At 36.9% G+C, this 15331-nt stretch overlaps 1 protein-coding gene across 1 annotated transcript; it reads right to left on the bottom strand.

The window, feature by feature from the left end:
- Positions 1–12110: 12110 nt before the first annotated feature.
- LOC149243295 (CBL-interacting protein kinase 18-like) lies at positions 12111–13899 on the bottom strand. Its single transcript, XM_089374473.1, has one exon. The coding sequence runs from the start codon at positions 13655–13657 to the stop codon at positions 12386–12388; it is 1272 nt and encodes a 423-aa protein (XP_089230599.1). The 5' UTR covers positions 13658–13899; the 3' UTR covers positions 12111–12385.
- Between the last annotated feature and the right edge of the window lie 1432 nt (positions 13900–15331).

Here is a 15331-nt window from a genome sequence, read left to right as displayed (position 1 = left end):
CGCATCTTATCCACGCGTCCCATCCCTATAGTTCTCACAATTTTCCACCATTGTTCTTTATCGATTTGATACATATATTTATTTTAATATTATGATAATGATATAAGGCTTTTATTTTGGTGAGAACTATAGGGAAAATCTATACAAATATTTTGTGCCCAGGGACTCATGGAAAGAAGGTAGAAAATGGACAAGCTCTAACAAGACAATTTATGAAATAAGGACTATGAAAAGTAGAAACTACTACCAAACCAAATAAATACGAAAAGAAATGTGTCCTCTTCTTCTCAAATGTTTACAGGTATACCATGTAGATACACAAAACCTCTACAAGGTTTAGGTAAATAGAAAACAACTATACATAAGCTTCATTGTGAAATTGTAGCCTACGAGAGCAATTCTATACTAATAAGTGAGGATTCCAAGGAAACTTCTCAAGCAGATGCCACAATGATAATCATAGGAGCATACCAAACAATAGAAGCAAAGAGGCTTAACGAAGTGAGCTTGTTATTGCCTGAACAACAAGAACAACTTGTATTTTTAGTCCTCGTGCTATTCAAGGAACTCCACAGAAGCGCCTGATGGGCTTCAAAAAAGTCCATGTTGGTGCAAGAGGCACATAAAGAGTGCATTTCAATATTGATGTGTGCAAATATTTGAGTATTATGGATGGGAGTGATGTGAATACATTGCTTCTCAGTTTGGTTTCTTTGGCAAAGATCCATATTTACACAGCATGATGTTTCAAATAAATAATATAAGTATATTGTTATCATTTTATGGATTAAAGATACATTTTACATTTTTAATAGAAGTTTAAAAATTAATATTTTATATAAAGAAATTCTAAAATGTTGGGTTTCTCTTAATCTCAGTGAAGTATTGGAACCCCTCTCCAAATTACCTCCTAAAAATTACCTATTTCTTCATGGTTGCAGCTCACATGCCAATTTTCAACATTGCAGTTCGTGAATGACCCAATTATGATTTTACTCACCCCAATCTTGGTAAATCAAGGCACTCTCCAACTCACCACCTTCTCAAATGTATATAGGTATACCATGCAGATAAACAAAACCTCTAAAAGGTTTACATAAATACATAACAACTATATATAAGCTTGGTTGTGAAAATGCAACCTGCCAGATTAATCATATACTAATAGGTGAGGCTTTTGAGGCAACATCCCAAGCAGATGCCATAGTGATAATTTTAGGATAAAACAAAGAAATAGAAGCAGATAGGCTTGACATAATGAGCTTGTTATTGCTAGTCATCCATTTATTCAGGGGACTCTACAAAAGCACCTAATGGGCTTCATAAAAGTCCATGTTGGTGTAGGAGGCACAGAAAGAGTGCATTTTAGCATTAATGTGTGCAAAGATATGAGTATTGTGGATGGAAGTGGTGTTAAGAAATTACTTTTGGGTTTTCACCTCCTTCATGTCGATGATACCAAGAATGCCCTTGTTGAAATTGAATGAATATGTTATGATAGATTGAGTCAATAATTTTTAAAGCATTGACAACGGTTATGTCGGCGTAGTACATAGCGACATGTCAAACTTCAAAGGAATTAAAATGGTGGAGAAGATTATTGTAGGACATTAGGCTCACTCAAGTTGAACCAATAATATTGTAGAGTGACAGAAACAAATGTATAACCATGACAGACCATTCAAAGTATCATGGAAATGTTAAGTATATACGGATATAGTACCACTAGATTTGTGAATAAATTGATAAGAAAAAATTGTAGATGGTGTATTGTACAATAGAAATGATGGAAGATACATTGACAAAAGAATTACCAAGAATCAAGTTCGAGTTTTGCAAAACAGGTTTAATGTACTAACTCACTCTTGAAAAATATTTGATTAAGTAGGTGTCAAAGTTATAGAAAATATAGTTGAATATTTGGGGGAATTTAATTAGTAATTTAATGTTTTCTATAATAGTAGACAACACATCAGATGAATGTAGTTCACATGTATAGTGTTGTTGTAGTTTGTCTGTAGGTTATTGAGTAAATGCAGGGTCATTTACATTGTAGAGTTTTAGGAGGGATTTGTTTCACTCATTTTTATATATTGTATCTCTGTTTAGCCGAAGATGGATGAAAAATGATTAGATTTAGTGTGTACTTTGAGCACCCTATTGTGTCTATTTTTGTTTCAATTTATTAACTAGCTATTATTTTTAGGTTCAAAACCACCTACACTAAAGGGTGGTATCAAGAATCATGAATGAATCTTTGCAACTTGACCTTGTCATACTTATCAAAATTTTTTCCAGAATGGGTATCACTATGCACATGGTTGGTTGAAATCCGGCCTATTAATGGATAATGATTTGAATGCTTATGCATTGGTCTACCATTTCTATGTAGTAGGAGAAAATTTGGCATAACTTAATTGCACTCTCAAGTTGAATTAAATAAACCAAGACACAGAGCATGGCATGGAATAAATATATTTAAGATCACTGGTATTTCCAATAATGATTAACATCATCAACAATATTTATATCTATTGTATCTACGCTGACACTTTATTATGAATGTTGTGGATATCATCAGAATTGGTCACTTCTTCATTGATTTCTAGTGCATGAAAGGGACAGTGACATTCATGTCACTACAGTATAGGCATGGATGTTATGAATACCCTTGTTCCATAAGCAATTTTCTCACACCCAAAACCAATTCCTTGTTGCCAATGGGATCCTTCCCATGTTGTTCCAAGATTTTCTGAATATCATTATTGAATGCTCTATATGCTTTATTATGATCCCATTTAAGCCAGGCATCGACAAATGTCTCGTAAGTTGCGCATCCACTCATAAGAATACCCATATATGGATGAATACCCTGCTTCCCTTGTTGCAACTCTTTACAGCCATATTCAAAATGGTGGTCTTTCATATGCACTTCCATTTCTTTCAGTCCAACAATCCCAATGTTGACAAGCTTGTGAAATTTGGAGTTATCCTTTTCACCAAAAAGATGAAATAGAGAGATCTTAATTTTATCGGACTTGGTTTCAGCCTCACCACTTCTTTTTCTTAAGATTTCTTATTTATATTTTTTTTTTTGTATGTGAATAAAAAAGACGAACGAAATCAAACTTTTGGTTAGCTTTATTCTTTATATGCATAGATGAAATAAGGTGAGCTTAAATGCAAAACTTTATGAAAATTCATAATGGTTCATACTAATTTTTGGTTTACTAAAGTGTTTTATGAACAAACTATAGTGTAATTGAATTAGTTTCAGTCTTTCATTCACATTAAAGGTAAGTGAAACCCTATAAACATGAAGGCAAAGGACACATCCTACCATTACCATTGAATATGAAGGTGGTTTTTTTATCTTTTAACAACTCCTTCACCTTTAAAGTAAATGCAACATTGTAGACATGAAGACGAAGGAAGGATCCTACCTTCACCATGGAATGTGAAGGCAATCATGTTATCTTTGAGAAACTCTTACCTTCACCTTGAAGGAAAATGCAACATTGTAGACATGAAGACAAAGGAAAGATTCCACCTTTGCCATGGAATGTGAAGTCATCTTATTTTTATCATCTCTTCAACAATATTTTTCTTTTATTGCAAAAGTCATTCCTCTTGTCCAAAATTCTGAATAATCCAGCATATGAAAATATTATTTCTTGTGTCCAAAATTTGTCTTATTAAGCATGCAAAGACAATCTACAATGATTGTATGACTAGGCTTTTTCAGATTCGATATGACTATATGACTAGTCTTTTTCAGATTCCATGTTAGATCCTCATCCAAGGTTCTTTTAGGGTTTCTATGATCACTTCTTGTGTTCACCATGTTATTCATTTCTCTTTATTCATAAATTTGAACAATTTTTGTATGTTAAATTTTTATCTTCAATGATTTCCTATCATTTATGCTTTACCAGATTTCCTTTGCAACATCTGATGCTATTGCTAGTCATAACTCTGCATTATTTATATACAAATATATCCTCAGCACACAATAAACACACAATCCCAAAAGTAAACTTAAACCCTCTTGACAACAAAACCAGTTAACCATTCTCCACTAAACTGAAACTCTTCCCACAATTGTCGGAAATTTTCGAGAACCCAAAAAAGTCACAATAAAATAATGTGATCTGATAATGCCCTCCAACAAATAATGCATGAAGTGACATCCATATTCCATCCTCCGCTGTTTTGTCGACTTCTTCCAACCAATAATGATCGATGGTGTTCATGGAATACCCATCACCTCGTGTACTTCTAATGATGCTGAGAAAATAGGAAGCATTGATGCTTAAACATGGAAAACTATGGCTAGAATAAGTCTTCCATGGTGGAGACATTGCGAAAGTTTCAATCGTTGTTGGCTTGGGATTTGCAGCAGTAGGAGATTCTGTCTGTGAATGAGACTCTGCCATTGAGTAGTGATTTTAAGTCGATTCCGGATTTTCGGAATATTCTGGGATCCCACGGACATGGGCGGGGTCAAAAAATTGACTGCACCATGTTTGTTGATCCCAGAATATTCCAGCAATCTGCAATCGACTTAAGGATGGGCACCATTGAGGTTGAGCACGTCAATTTTTCCACTCTATTGTAAACAACTTGACTCTTATACACTATGGACCAAATATTAGGATGTCAAAACGAAAATCGAGCAAAATCGAATTCAGGAAAGGCAAAACAAAAGCAGGGTCTTTTTCAGAAAATCTAGTGAGACTAGTAGGGACTCCATACTTTCAAGAACAAATGTCAATTGAATTCAACTCACGACCTAGTCATCTCTATAAATTCACAGTGGTTCTTCCAGCCTTGGATGGAGATAAACAAGAAATATATATACCAAGCTATGAAATTAGCATTGAGGATGATTTTCCATCACACACGGGTGTCAACCTTTGAGATTTGGGAAGAGTGGCTATTTCTCAGAGATCACAGTTGATCTGATCCGTGCGACAGCTTGAGGCCGAAATTTCCTTAGCATGGCAATGATTTACTACTGAAAGCGGATTCGGTAGAGGGGTGATTTTCAAGCCTTCAAACTGCCATTGAATACCGAGCGTGTGCTGGGCTCTACAGGGTTTGAAAACACTGCTACCAATGCAATTGCCCGTGCTAGTAAGGATCTGAATTTATGAAAGCGCGCAACCACTAGAAATGATAGATCCAGTCATATCACTTTCTTTCAACAATGATTCAACACCACTGCGACCTCGGACATCATCAACGAACTTGGCTAATTAAAACGATCCACGATCCAGAGTCACACATTCAAGGAGTCTCAAATCAAGCTCTGATACCATGTTACAAGGAGTGATTACACACAATACAAAACACATATTGTTTATTGATCCTATATAACAGGTACATTATAGAAAGTGGATCTATGGTTTATAGACCATTTAAAATAACTGTTGAAATTGTAATTTCAACTGCCGTAATAGTTGAACAGTGTCGCGTCATTTATTTTCGGAAAACCGCCAGTACAGTTCCCCGCACCGCCTTTTGCAATTTTTGGTTTTACCTCTTAGGGCTCCGATCACACCGACTAGTTGACGCGTGTCCACTGTACATTTTCAAAACCACCAATCCCCTGGAATGTAAAGTTCGATTAAAAGGGGCTCCCAGGGAATTAATGATAGCCGTTTGATTAAATCAATGGACCTGCACCTTTTGAACTTGCGCGAATGAATGTTTTGGTTGACCGCCAGGTTTGTCAGCAAAAGGACGAGGAATTTAATTTTCACCATGCTGAATTTATTATGGTCGTAGATTTCTTTGGTAAAGTCTTTAAGTTTATTTATTTTTTACACGGCATGTAATATTGTAATTTTTTTTCTTTGGTAGTCATTTTGGTTAAAAACATGTAACGTTTTTTTTGGTGTATTGTATATGCAATGTAATATGCACAGAAGTGTGAAGAAGAAAACAGGGGCAACACAGAATAATTTTTGTGGAGAATGAAAACCCAATTCACACAGGAGCATGAGGGTAATGTTTTTTTTTAATATGTAATGTATGCAATGTAATATGTAAATGGTAAATGGGAATTGTAATGCAAATGCACTCCAACATATGTATTGAAGAAATTTTTTTTCACAGCAGTGAATGTAATTTTCTGAAGTTAAAGATTGTTTTTACAGCAGTAAATGTAAAAGAAATTTTTACACACAGTAGTGTAAAATTTCTAAACGTGACACAGTAATTTTTTTTTAAGTTCTCGGTGAATCCCTCTGAGAGAAGAAGAAATATGTATCAGGCAGTTTATTAATGAATAAAAAGTGTTTTTATGTGTGTTGCTGAAGCTCTGTTCTCTCGAGAAATTTTTTTTGGTTCCCTGTGTTAAAGATCCTGTGGCAAAAACAGAGGATTACTCTTTGTTCAGTGATTTTGTTTTGGAATTTATGAGAAAATTCCCAACAGTGATATCAGAGCTTGTCCAGGATCTTTGAAGGTGTCAAAGAAGCTGAAGGAAGGTTCTTTGGCTGCAGCAGTTTCTCCAGCAGAGTGAAGACTCAATCAAGAAAGGATCCAGGTATTTCTCAAAGTTTTTTGTGTAGCTGTTAAAGATAGTCAGTGTTTTTTAAATACACAATCAAATATTTGAAGCATAGCTGAGAGTGCAAAGAATGGCTGGCTTGAGCACTAGCACTAGCATGGGTATTTTTAATACTCAACTCCCACAGTTTAATGGGAAAAATTATGACTATTGGGCAATAACCATGACAGCCCTATTTTCCTCACAAGATTTATGGGAACGTGTTGAATATGGGTTTGAAGAACCAGGAGATGAAGATGAGTTTAATAGATTAACTCATACAGAGAAAGATTTGTTGAAGAGCAATAAGAAGAAGGATTCAAAAGCCCTCGTATTTTTGTATCAAGCATTGCATGAGAGTGTGTTTCCAAGGATAGTAGCAACCAAGACATCCAAAGAAGCATGGAAAACTCTCAAGACAACCTATCATGGCATGGAGAAAGTGAAGATAGCAAAACTACAGTTGCTGAGGAGAGATTTTGAGAATCTGTGCATGAAGGAGTCAGACAATATTGACTCATTATTCACACATGTGATTGGTCTGGTCACACAAATAAGGTCTCATGGAGAAACTCTTGAAGAAAGGAGGATTGTGGAGAAACTGTTGAGGGTCCTACCCTCAAAGTTTGATGTCATTGTCACCACCATAGAAGAGACAAAGGATCTATCAAACTTCTCAGTTGATGAGCTACATGCATCACTGATAACACATGAGCAGAGGTTGAGTAGAAATGAAAACTCATCTCTAGAACAAGCCTTTAACACCCAGATGTCCTTTGGAAGAGGAAGAGGTCAACGCAGAGGAAACAAGAGAGGAAGAGGCAGAAGCCAAAACAGAGGTGGAAGAAACAGTCCAACAAATGCTCAAGGAAGAGGTAGCAATCCAAATCAGAACCAAGGCCAAGGTAGCAGCCAACAAAGTGGACAACATCATGCTCAAGGACAAAGGTATGAAAAATCCAATGTCCAATGTTATTATTGTAAAAAATATGGGCATTATGCAAATGAATGTAGGAAAAAGCAGCATGATATGAATAATAGATCTAGTGCTAATATCACTAGAGAAAATATCAGCCAAGATAATGTGCTTTTAGCTTGTAATATGGCTGAAACAAACAGTGGTGATATATGGTTTCTAGACTCCAGTTGCAGCAACCATATGACAGGAAACATAGCCCTGTTTTATGCTTTAGATCAGAGTGTGAAGTCACAAGTCACACTTGGGACTGATAGTAAAATTTCTGTTATGGGAAAAGGAGAAGTAAAAATATTTACAAAGAAAGGTGAAAAGAAAACCATAGCAGATGTCTATTATGTTCCTGGAATAAAGTGTGACATCTTAAGTATTGGACAGCTTGTTCAAAAGGGTTACAATGTTTTCTTTGAGAATGATGTATGCACCATCATGGATAGAGCACCCAGCAAAAGATGTATTGCTGAAGTGAAGATGACAAGGAACAGGATGTTCCCTCTCAGAATAAAGGCAGATTTGAAAAATAAAGAAGTAATTGCAACAGTTACCCAAAAGGCTTTCCAAAGCGAACCGAAAGATGAAAATTGGTTGTGGCACTTGAGATTTGGACATCTCAACTTTGGAGGTCTTAATTTGTTGAGTAGAAAAGGAATGGTAAGAGGATTACCATTGATAGAGAAACCGGACAGCCTTTGTGAAGGTTGTATCTTGGAGAAACAACACAGAGAAAGTTTTCCATCAGGGAAAAGCATAAGGGCAAAAGCACCCTTAGAGATTGTCCAATCAGACTTATGAGGACCAATGCAAACTCCATCACTAGCAGGAAGCCAATATTTTCTAACATTCATTGATGATTTCACCAGAAATACTTAGGTTTATTTCCTGAAGAACAAAAGTGAAGTGTTTGAAAAATTTCAGAATTTCAAAGAACTTGTGGAAAACCAAAGCGGGCTGCATATCAAAGTTCTAAGAACTGATAGAGGAGGTGAGTATATCTCTAAGGAATTCCTACAGTTTTGTAGAGAAAATGGAATACATAAACAGTTTACCACAAGGTACACTCCGTAGCAAAATGGAGTAGCTGAAAGAAAGAATAGGACCATCATGGATATGGCGAGGAGTATGTTAAAGGAAAAGAATTTGCCAAATGATTATTGGGCTGAAGCTGTACACTGTGCAGTATATATTTTGAATAGGTGTCCTACAAAAGCAGTCATGCACAAAGTGCCGGAATAAGCATGGAGTGGGAGAAAGCAAGGAGTCACCCACATGAAAGTTTTTGGATGTGTGGCTTATGCACACATTCCAGATCAGCTAAGGAGGAAGTTGGATAGCAAAGGGGAGAAATGTATTTTCATTGGATACAGTGAGGAATCCAAAGCTTACAAGTTGTATATACCATCCACCAAGAAGTTTTTTGTGAGTAGAGATGTTCAATTCATTGAGGAGGAAGCTTGGGATGGAAGCATAGAGAAAACAGTGAATGTTAAAAATTGTTTGTCTCATGATGAAGATGATGAGGAGATGGCTGAAATACATCCCCAAACAACAGCGCCAACACAAGGGCAGTAAGAGACACCCTTGAGGAGAAATGTAAGTGCTTCTCCAAGCACACCACAAGGAGGAAATTCAAGTGCGTCTTCAAGCACTTGTACACCAAATGAAAGAGGTAAGAAGTTCAGAAATTTAAGTGACATTTATGATGAAGGTATGAACTCTTTATTTGTTTTATATTGTCATGTTGATGACTCTATTCATTTCGAAGATGCAATTAAGGATAAGAAATGGATAGAAGCTATGGATGAGGAAATCAATGCCATAGAGAGAAACAAGACATGGAATTTGGTTGAACTACCAAAAGGAAAAGAATCCATTGGAGTCAAATGGGTTTACAAGACCAAGAGTAATACTGAAGGAAAAATAGAAAGACACAAGGCAAGGCTGGTTGTCAAAGGATACAAGCAGCAGTATGGGAGAGACTATGAGGAAACTTTCGCATAGGTTGCAAGAATGGAAACCGTGAGAGCAGTGTTGTCCATAGCAGTACAAAACAAGTGGAAAGTTTACCAAATGGACGTGAAGTCAACATTCCTAAATGGAGTGTTAATGGAATAGGTTTACATTGAACAACCTCCAGGCTATGAAAAGAAAGGCCAAGAGCACAAAGTGTGCAGATTGAAGAAAGCTCTTTATGGGTTGAAGCAAGCACCAAGAGCATGGTACAGTAGGATAGATTCCTATCTACTGGAAAAAGGATTTGAAAAGTGTGAGGGAGAACCCACCCTCTACATCAATGAAAAAGATGGTAAAATACTGATTGTTGTATTATATGTTGATGATGTTATTTTCACAGGTAATGATGATCATCTTATTGAAAATTTCAAAATAGTCATGAAAGAAGAATTTGAAATGACTGACATGGGTTTGCTGAGATACTTCTTAGGAATAGAAGTAGATCAAAATGAAAATGGAATTTTTACCTCACAAGCAAAATATGTAAATGAAGTGTTGGAAAGATTTAATATGCAGCACAGCAAGGCAGCAATCACTTCCACAGTGATGGGATTAAAACTCAGCAAAGATGACAACAGCAAGGATTTTGATCCTAGTTTGTACAAGAGTATAGTTGGCAGCCTTATGTATTTGACTGCAACTAGGCCGGATATAATGCATGTTGTTAGTTTAATTTCCAGATTCATGGAGAGGCCAAAAGAAGCACATTGGCAGGCAGCAAAAATGATTCTGAGGTATGTTAAAGGTACTAAAAGGTTTGGCATTTTATATACTACTTCAAAATGTTCAGATTTAATTGGATACACTGATAGTGATTGGGCTGGAAGTGTAGATGATTGGAAAAGCACTTCCAGTTATGTTTTTCACATGGGTTCAGGAGCCATTTCATTGGCTTCTAAAAAATAGCCTATTGTAGCGTTGTCTACAGCAGAGGCAGAATATGTGGCAGCTACAGCAGCAGTAGCATGTCAAGCAGTCTGGATGAGAAGGATGTTAAGGAGTTTATGCCAAGAGCAAGCAAAAGGAACTATAATTTTTTGTGACAATAGTTTAGCTATTGCATTATTCAAGAATTCGGTGTTTCATAAGAGAACGAAGCACATTGACACAAAGTTCATTACATCAGAGAATTGGTAAGCAATGGAGAAATTGTTTTAAAACATTGCAAGACTCAGGAGTAGGTTGCAGACATTCTAACCAAACCATTGGGACAGAAAAGTTTTGAATTTTTGAGGAAATATCTGGGTATGACTGATAATCCAGCAGTTGAAATTAAAGGGGAGTGTTGAAATTGTAATTTCAACTGTCGTAATAGTTGAACAGTGCCGCGTCATTTATTTTCGGAAAACCGCCGGTACAGTTCCCCGCACCGCCTTTTGCAATTTGTGGTTTTGCCTCCGAGGGTTCCGATCACACCAACCAGTTGATGCATGTTCACTGTACATTTTCAAAACCACCAATCCCCCGGAACTTAAAGTTCGATTAAAAGGGGCTCCCGGGGAATTAATGATAGTCATTCGATTAAATCAACGGACCTGCACCTTTTGAACTTGCAGGAATGAATGGTTTGGTTGACCGCCAGGTTTGTCAGCAAAAGGATGAGGAATTTAATTTTCACCATGCTGAATTTATTATGGTCGTAGATTTCTTTGGGAAAGTCTTTAAGTTTATTTTTTTTACATGGCATGTAATATTGTAATGTTTTTTTTGGTAGTCGTTTAAGTTTATTTTTTTTACATGGCATGTAATATTGTAATGTTTTTTGGTAGTCTTTTTGGTTAAAAACATGTAATGTTTTTTTTGTTGGTGTATTGTATATGCAATGTAATATGCACAGAAGTGCGAAGAAGAAAACAGGGGCAGGGCAGAATCATTTTTGTGGAAAATGAAAACCCAATTCACACAGGAGCGTGACGGTAATGTTTTTTTTAATATGTAATGTATGTAGTGTAATATGCATATGGTAAATGGGCATTGTAATGCAAATGCTCTCCAGCATATGTATTGAAGAAATTTTTTTCACAGCAATGAATGTAATTTTCTGAAGTTAAAGATTGTTTTTACAACAGTAAATGTAAAAGAAATTTTTACACACAGTGGTGTAAAATTTCTAAAAGTGACAGAGTAATTTTTTTTTAAGTTCTTGGTGAATCCCTCTGAGAGAGGAAGAAATATGTATGAGGCAGTTTATTAATGAATACAAAGTGTTTTTATGTGTGTTGTTGAAGCTCTATTATTTGGAGAATTTTTTTTTTGCTTCCCTGTATTAAAGATCCTGTGGCAAAAACAGAGTATTACTCTCTGTTCAATGGTTTTGTTTTGGAATTTACCATAAAAACAATAACCAGAATGACACTTAAAAATTCACAATAACAACTCACAACAACATGAAAACATTATTTCTAACGGATAGAAAAATTGCTTCCAAAAAACAACACAACAACATGAAAACATTATTTCTAATTCACTAGAAAGATTACTTCCAAGAAAACAACAATATATAGAAATATTACTTCCAACAAAAACAAATAGAAGAACAACTTAAACTATATTAATTACTTTCCACTATTCGAATAATTTGCATTCTCTGTATATTATATTGATGCTTTTTAATTATATACATGACCCTTAACATACGCTGAACACCTAATACATCTGAGATTCAATCTGGCTCAATGTTTCCTTAGCTGTTTATGCCAAACCCTAAATCGCATTCTAACACGTCCGTATCTACACTCAGTCATAAACCAAACCAACTATATCGGTGGTAAGGAAGAAAAAGGGTTAAAACCATGTCAGGATAGTAATGATGATCAGATTCAGATATATGCAACGACTTTCAACTATTTATTCAACTTACTGTCACCGTCCCACGTCCACACGATGTCTTTCAGACCGGGCTTCAGATCATGGCTGTAGAACTCACTGTACTCTAGCGTATCCCCCTCGGTCTTAAGAAGTTCCACCAGCAAGAGCGAGTGTTTGAGTTCGAAAATCTCGACATCAATACACAAAGGGCCCTTCCGCCCCTGTGGTGACCCCTGTAACTTCAAATTACAGTCCTCTGACTTCTTGAAGCTGAACCGAAACAGCCTAGCGATCTCTTCCAGCTTCAACATTATGCTCGACGCCGGCTGAGTCGACGTAAACCTCGACTCTTCCTCTTGCTCCTCGACCTCGTTCTTGAACAGCCCCGAGAGATTGAACGCTGGCGACTGGGAGATGATGTCGAAGGCATTGAGATGAGTCAGCTTGGGGGTGAAGAAGACCGAACCGACATCGACATCTTTGTGGGTTTGCGGGCGCTTCAAGCCCCGCTGGAACCAGGGGACCTGCATCAGCTGCGCAATGGTGATCCTTGTCTGGGGCTTCGGATCCAGCAACCCGAGGATGAGCGTTCGGACTTCGGAGGAAAACCATGGCGGACACTTGAAGTCTCCCTTGTAAATCTTCTTATACATCGCCATCAGATTCGCCTCTTGGAACGGCAGGTAGCCCGCCATGAGCACGAACAGTATGACCCCGCACGACCAGATGTCGGCCTTGGCACCATCGTAGCCCTTCTTTGTAATGACCTCTGGTGCGACGTAGGCCGGTGTGCCGCATGCCGTGTGGAGAAGGCCGTCCTGCCCGAACTGTTGAGGCAGCGCGCTGAGCCCGAAGTCTGAGACCTTCACATCCCCGTTGCCGTCCAACAAAACGTTCTCCGGCTTCAAATCCCGGTGGTACACACCCCGGCTGTGGCAGAAATCCACTGCTCTTATCAGCTGTTGAAAATACCTCCTCGCCTCCTCTTCTTTCAGTCTCCCCTTCTCCACAACCCTGTCGAAGAGCTCGCCGCCCTCAACATACTCCATGACGATATAAATCTTCGATTTGGTCGCCATGACTTCGTAAAGCCGAACGATGTTAGGGTGTCGGACCAATCTCATTACCCAGATCTCCCTTTTAATCTGCTCCATCATTTGAACATTGAGGATCTTTTCTTTGTCCACGGCTTTAATGGCAACGCTCTCCCCGGTCTTGAAGTTTCTGGCGTGGTAGACCTTGGCGAACGTCCCTTGCCCGAGCAGGCGCCCTAATTGGTACCTCTCCATCAGAATCTTGGGTTTCATCTTTATTTACCAGGCTGAAAGATCTCACAAAGTGATCTCCTCAGTCTTTCATGTATTGGGTCTGTGCGATTTGGCGGCCGAGACCTTCTTCTCCGGCTTGCTCGCCATTACAGGCGTTGCTGTAGAGTTCAGAGCGTCGTGTGAATCCAGAAAGTGTGAATTTATGCTTAAAGTTCAGGGAGCAGTCACCAGTCGTTGGTATCGACTTATCAATCAAATCAAACCACTGGAGGCGGTAATTTTGGTGCGAAACCTTAATCACCATGAAGACTTTAACGGCGTTTCTGAAAACAATCTCTATCAGACTCTTTACAAAAGGCATTGTCAAATTCTACAAGGCAGATAAGACTACACGGAACTTGGTGCCTATTACCCTTTCGCTACAAATAATTGATCTCGACACAAACAATTAACCAATGGTTTGCGAGGGTTTTAGCATCCTATTCTTGAGAGATAGCATGCTGATTTATGTAGCTTTCAAGGACGGTGTGATACATTTGATTGCTTTTAAGACTTCTCGACAATTTTTCTAAATAAACTATTGCAGGGAAGGTTTAAGTTCTTGTTTAAGCGCGTAATAATATTTAATGCTCAACAATATGTACTTTTCCATCTGCTAACAATTACAGTTCCCTTTATTTCCTTAACGCTGTAGTACCCTGCTATTTATTTTTTAATCATTTTTAATCAATTTTGTTCAAAATTCGGGAAGAACCCTTTGGAATTCTAAGTTTGAGTAGAGAGTCTTTTGAAAGTTTTTGAGAAAATTAAATTTATTTATAGTTTCAAAACTATATTTTAAAAAACAAAACATTATGATTTTATTAAAAATTATATCTCTCCAATTAAAATTAAAGAGGCCAAACTTAAAATAGTTAAAATGTGTTTTCTCTCCACTTAAAATTAAGGAGGCCAAACTTAAAATAGTTAGAATGTGTTTTTAGTAACTTTTTATCCAACATATGATACTTGATACCAATTCATTAGAACAACCCTCGAGATTTTACTCTCTTGGATTGGGTGTAGGAGGGGACCCCTCGAGTTCACCCTTTCCCCATTTATTGCCCCCAGAGTTAGCTAGTGGTTTCTTAATTCCCATTGGAAAACATCTTTTTATTTTCAAACCATTATCTGGGGTACTCATGGACCGAATGGAAGATTTTGGGAATCTAGTTTATCATCATAATAGGAAAATTGATGGTAACAATGCCTCCATACAATTGGTCTTTATATGGCTACAAAAGCATGAAAACAATGTGACAACACATTGGAATATTGTCATGGACATAGTGTTCAAGCATAAGTGATACATCTACAAATTGGAGGAGGATTGTGAAACTCTTTATTTCAACATTAAAAAGTTGGCCCAAAGAAACCCTATCGACCCTTCAAATATCAAATATATTTTAGTAGTAAAACATGGCAGAGAAAAATAATGTCTCATATTCGAGATTTGGGTAATAATGTGCATGAACAATGTAATACCTAATAAATTAAAAAAAAAAATGATAGCAATTTTCCATCAATTAGTCTTTTGCCTATAAAATTTATATTCTTCTATAGTATGTTAAAATACTCTTAAATATTATATCATAATTTTAAATATAACTTATTTTTTTTATCATATTCGAGCAATACTTTCACTTCATAATTCCATCCTATTATAAACCTTTT

This window comes from Pinus tabuliformis, chromosome 8 (genome assembly GCF_031772625.1).
Source record: "Pinus tabuliformis cultivar Carrire ecotype Pingquan chromosome 8, CPIR1, whole genome shotgun sequence".
NCBI classification, from domain to species: domain Eukaryota; kingdom Viridiplantae; phylum Streptophyta; class Pinopsida; order Pinales; family Pinaceae; genus Pinus; species Pinus tabuliformis.
This window is presented reverse-complemented; position numbering and strand designations above follow the sequence as displayed.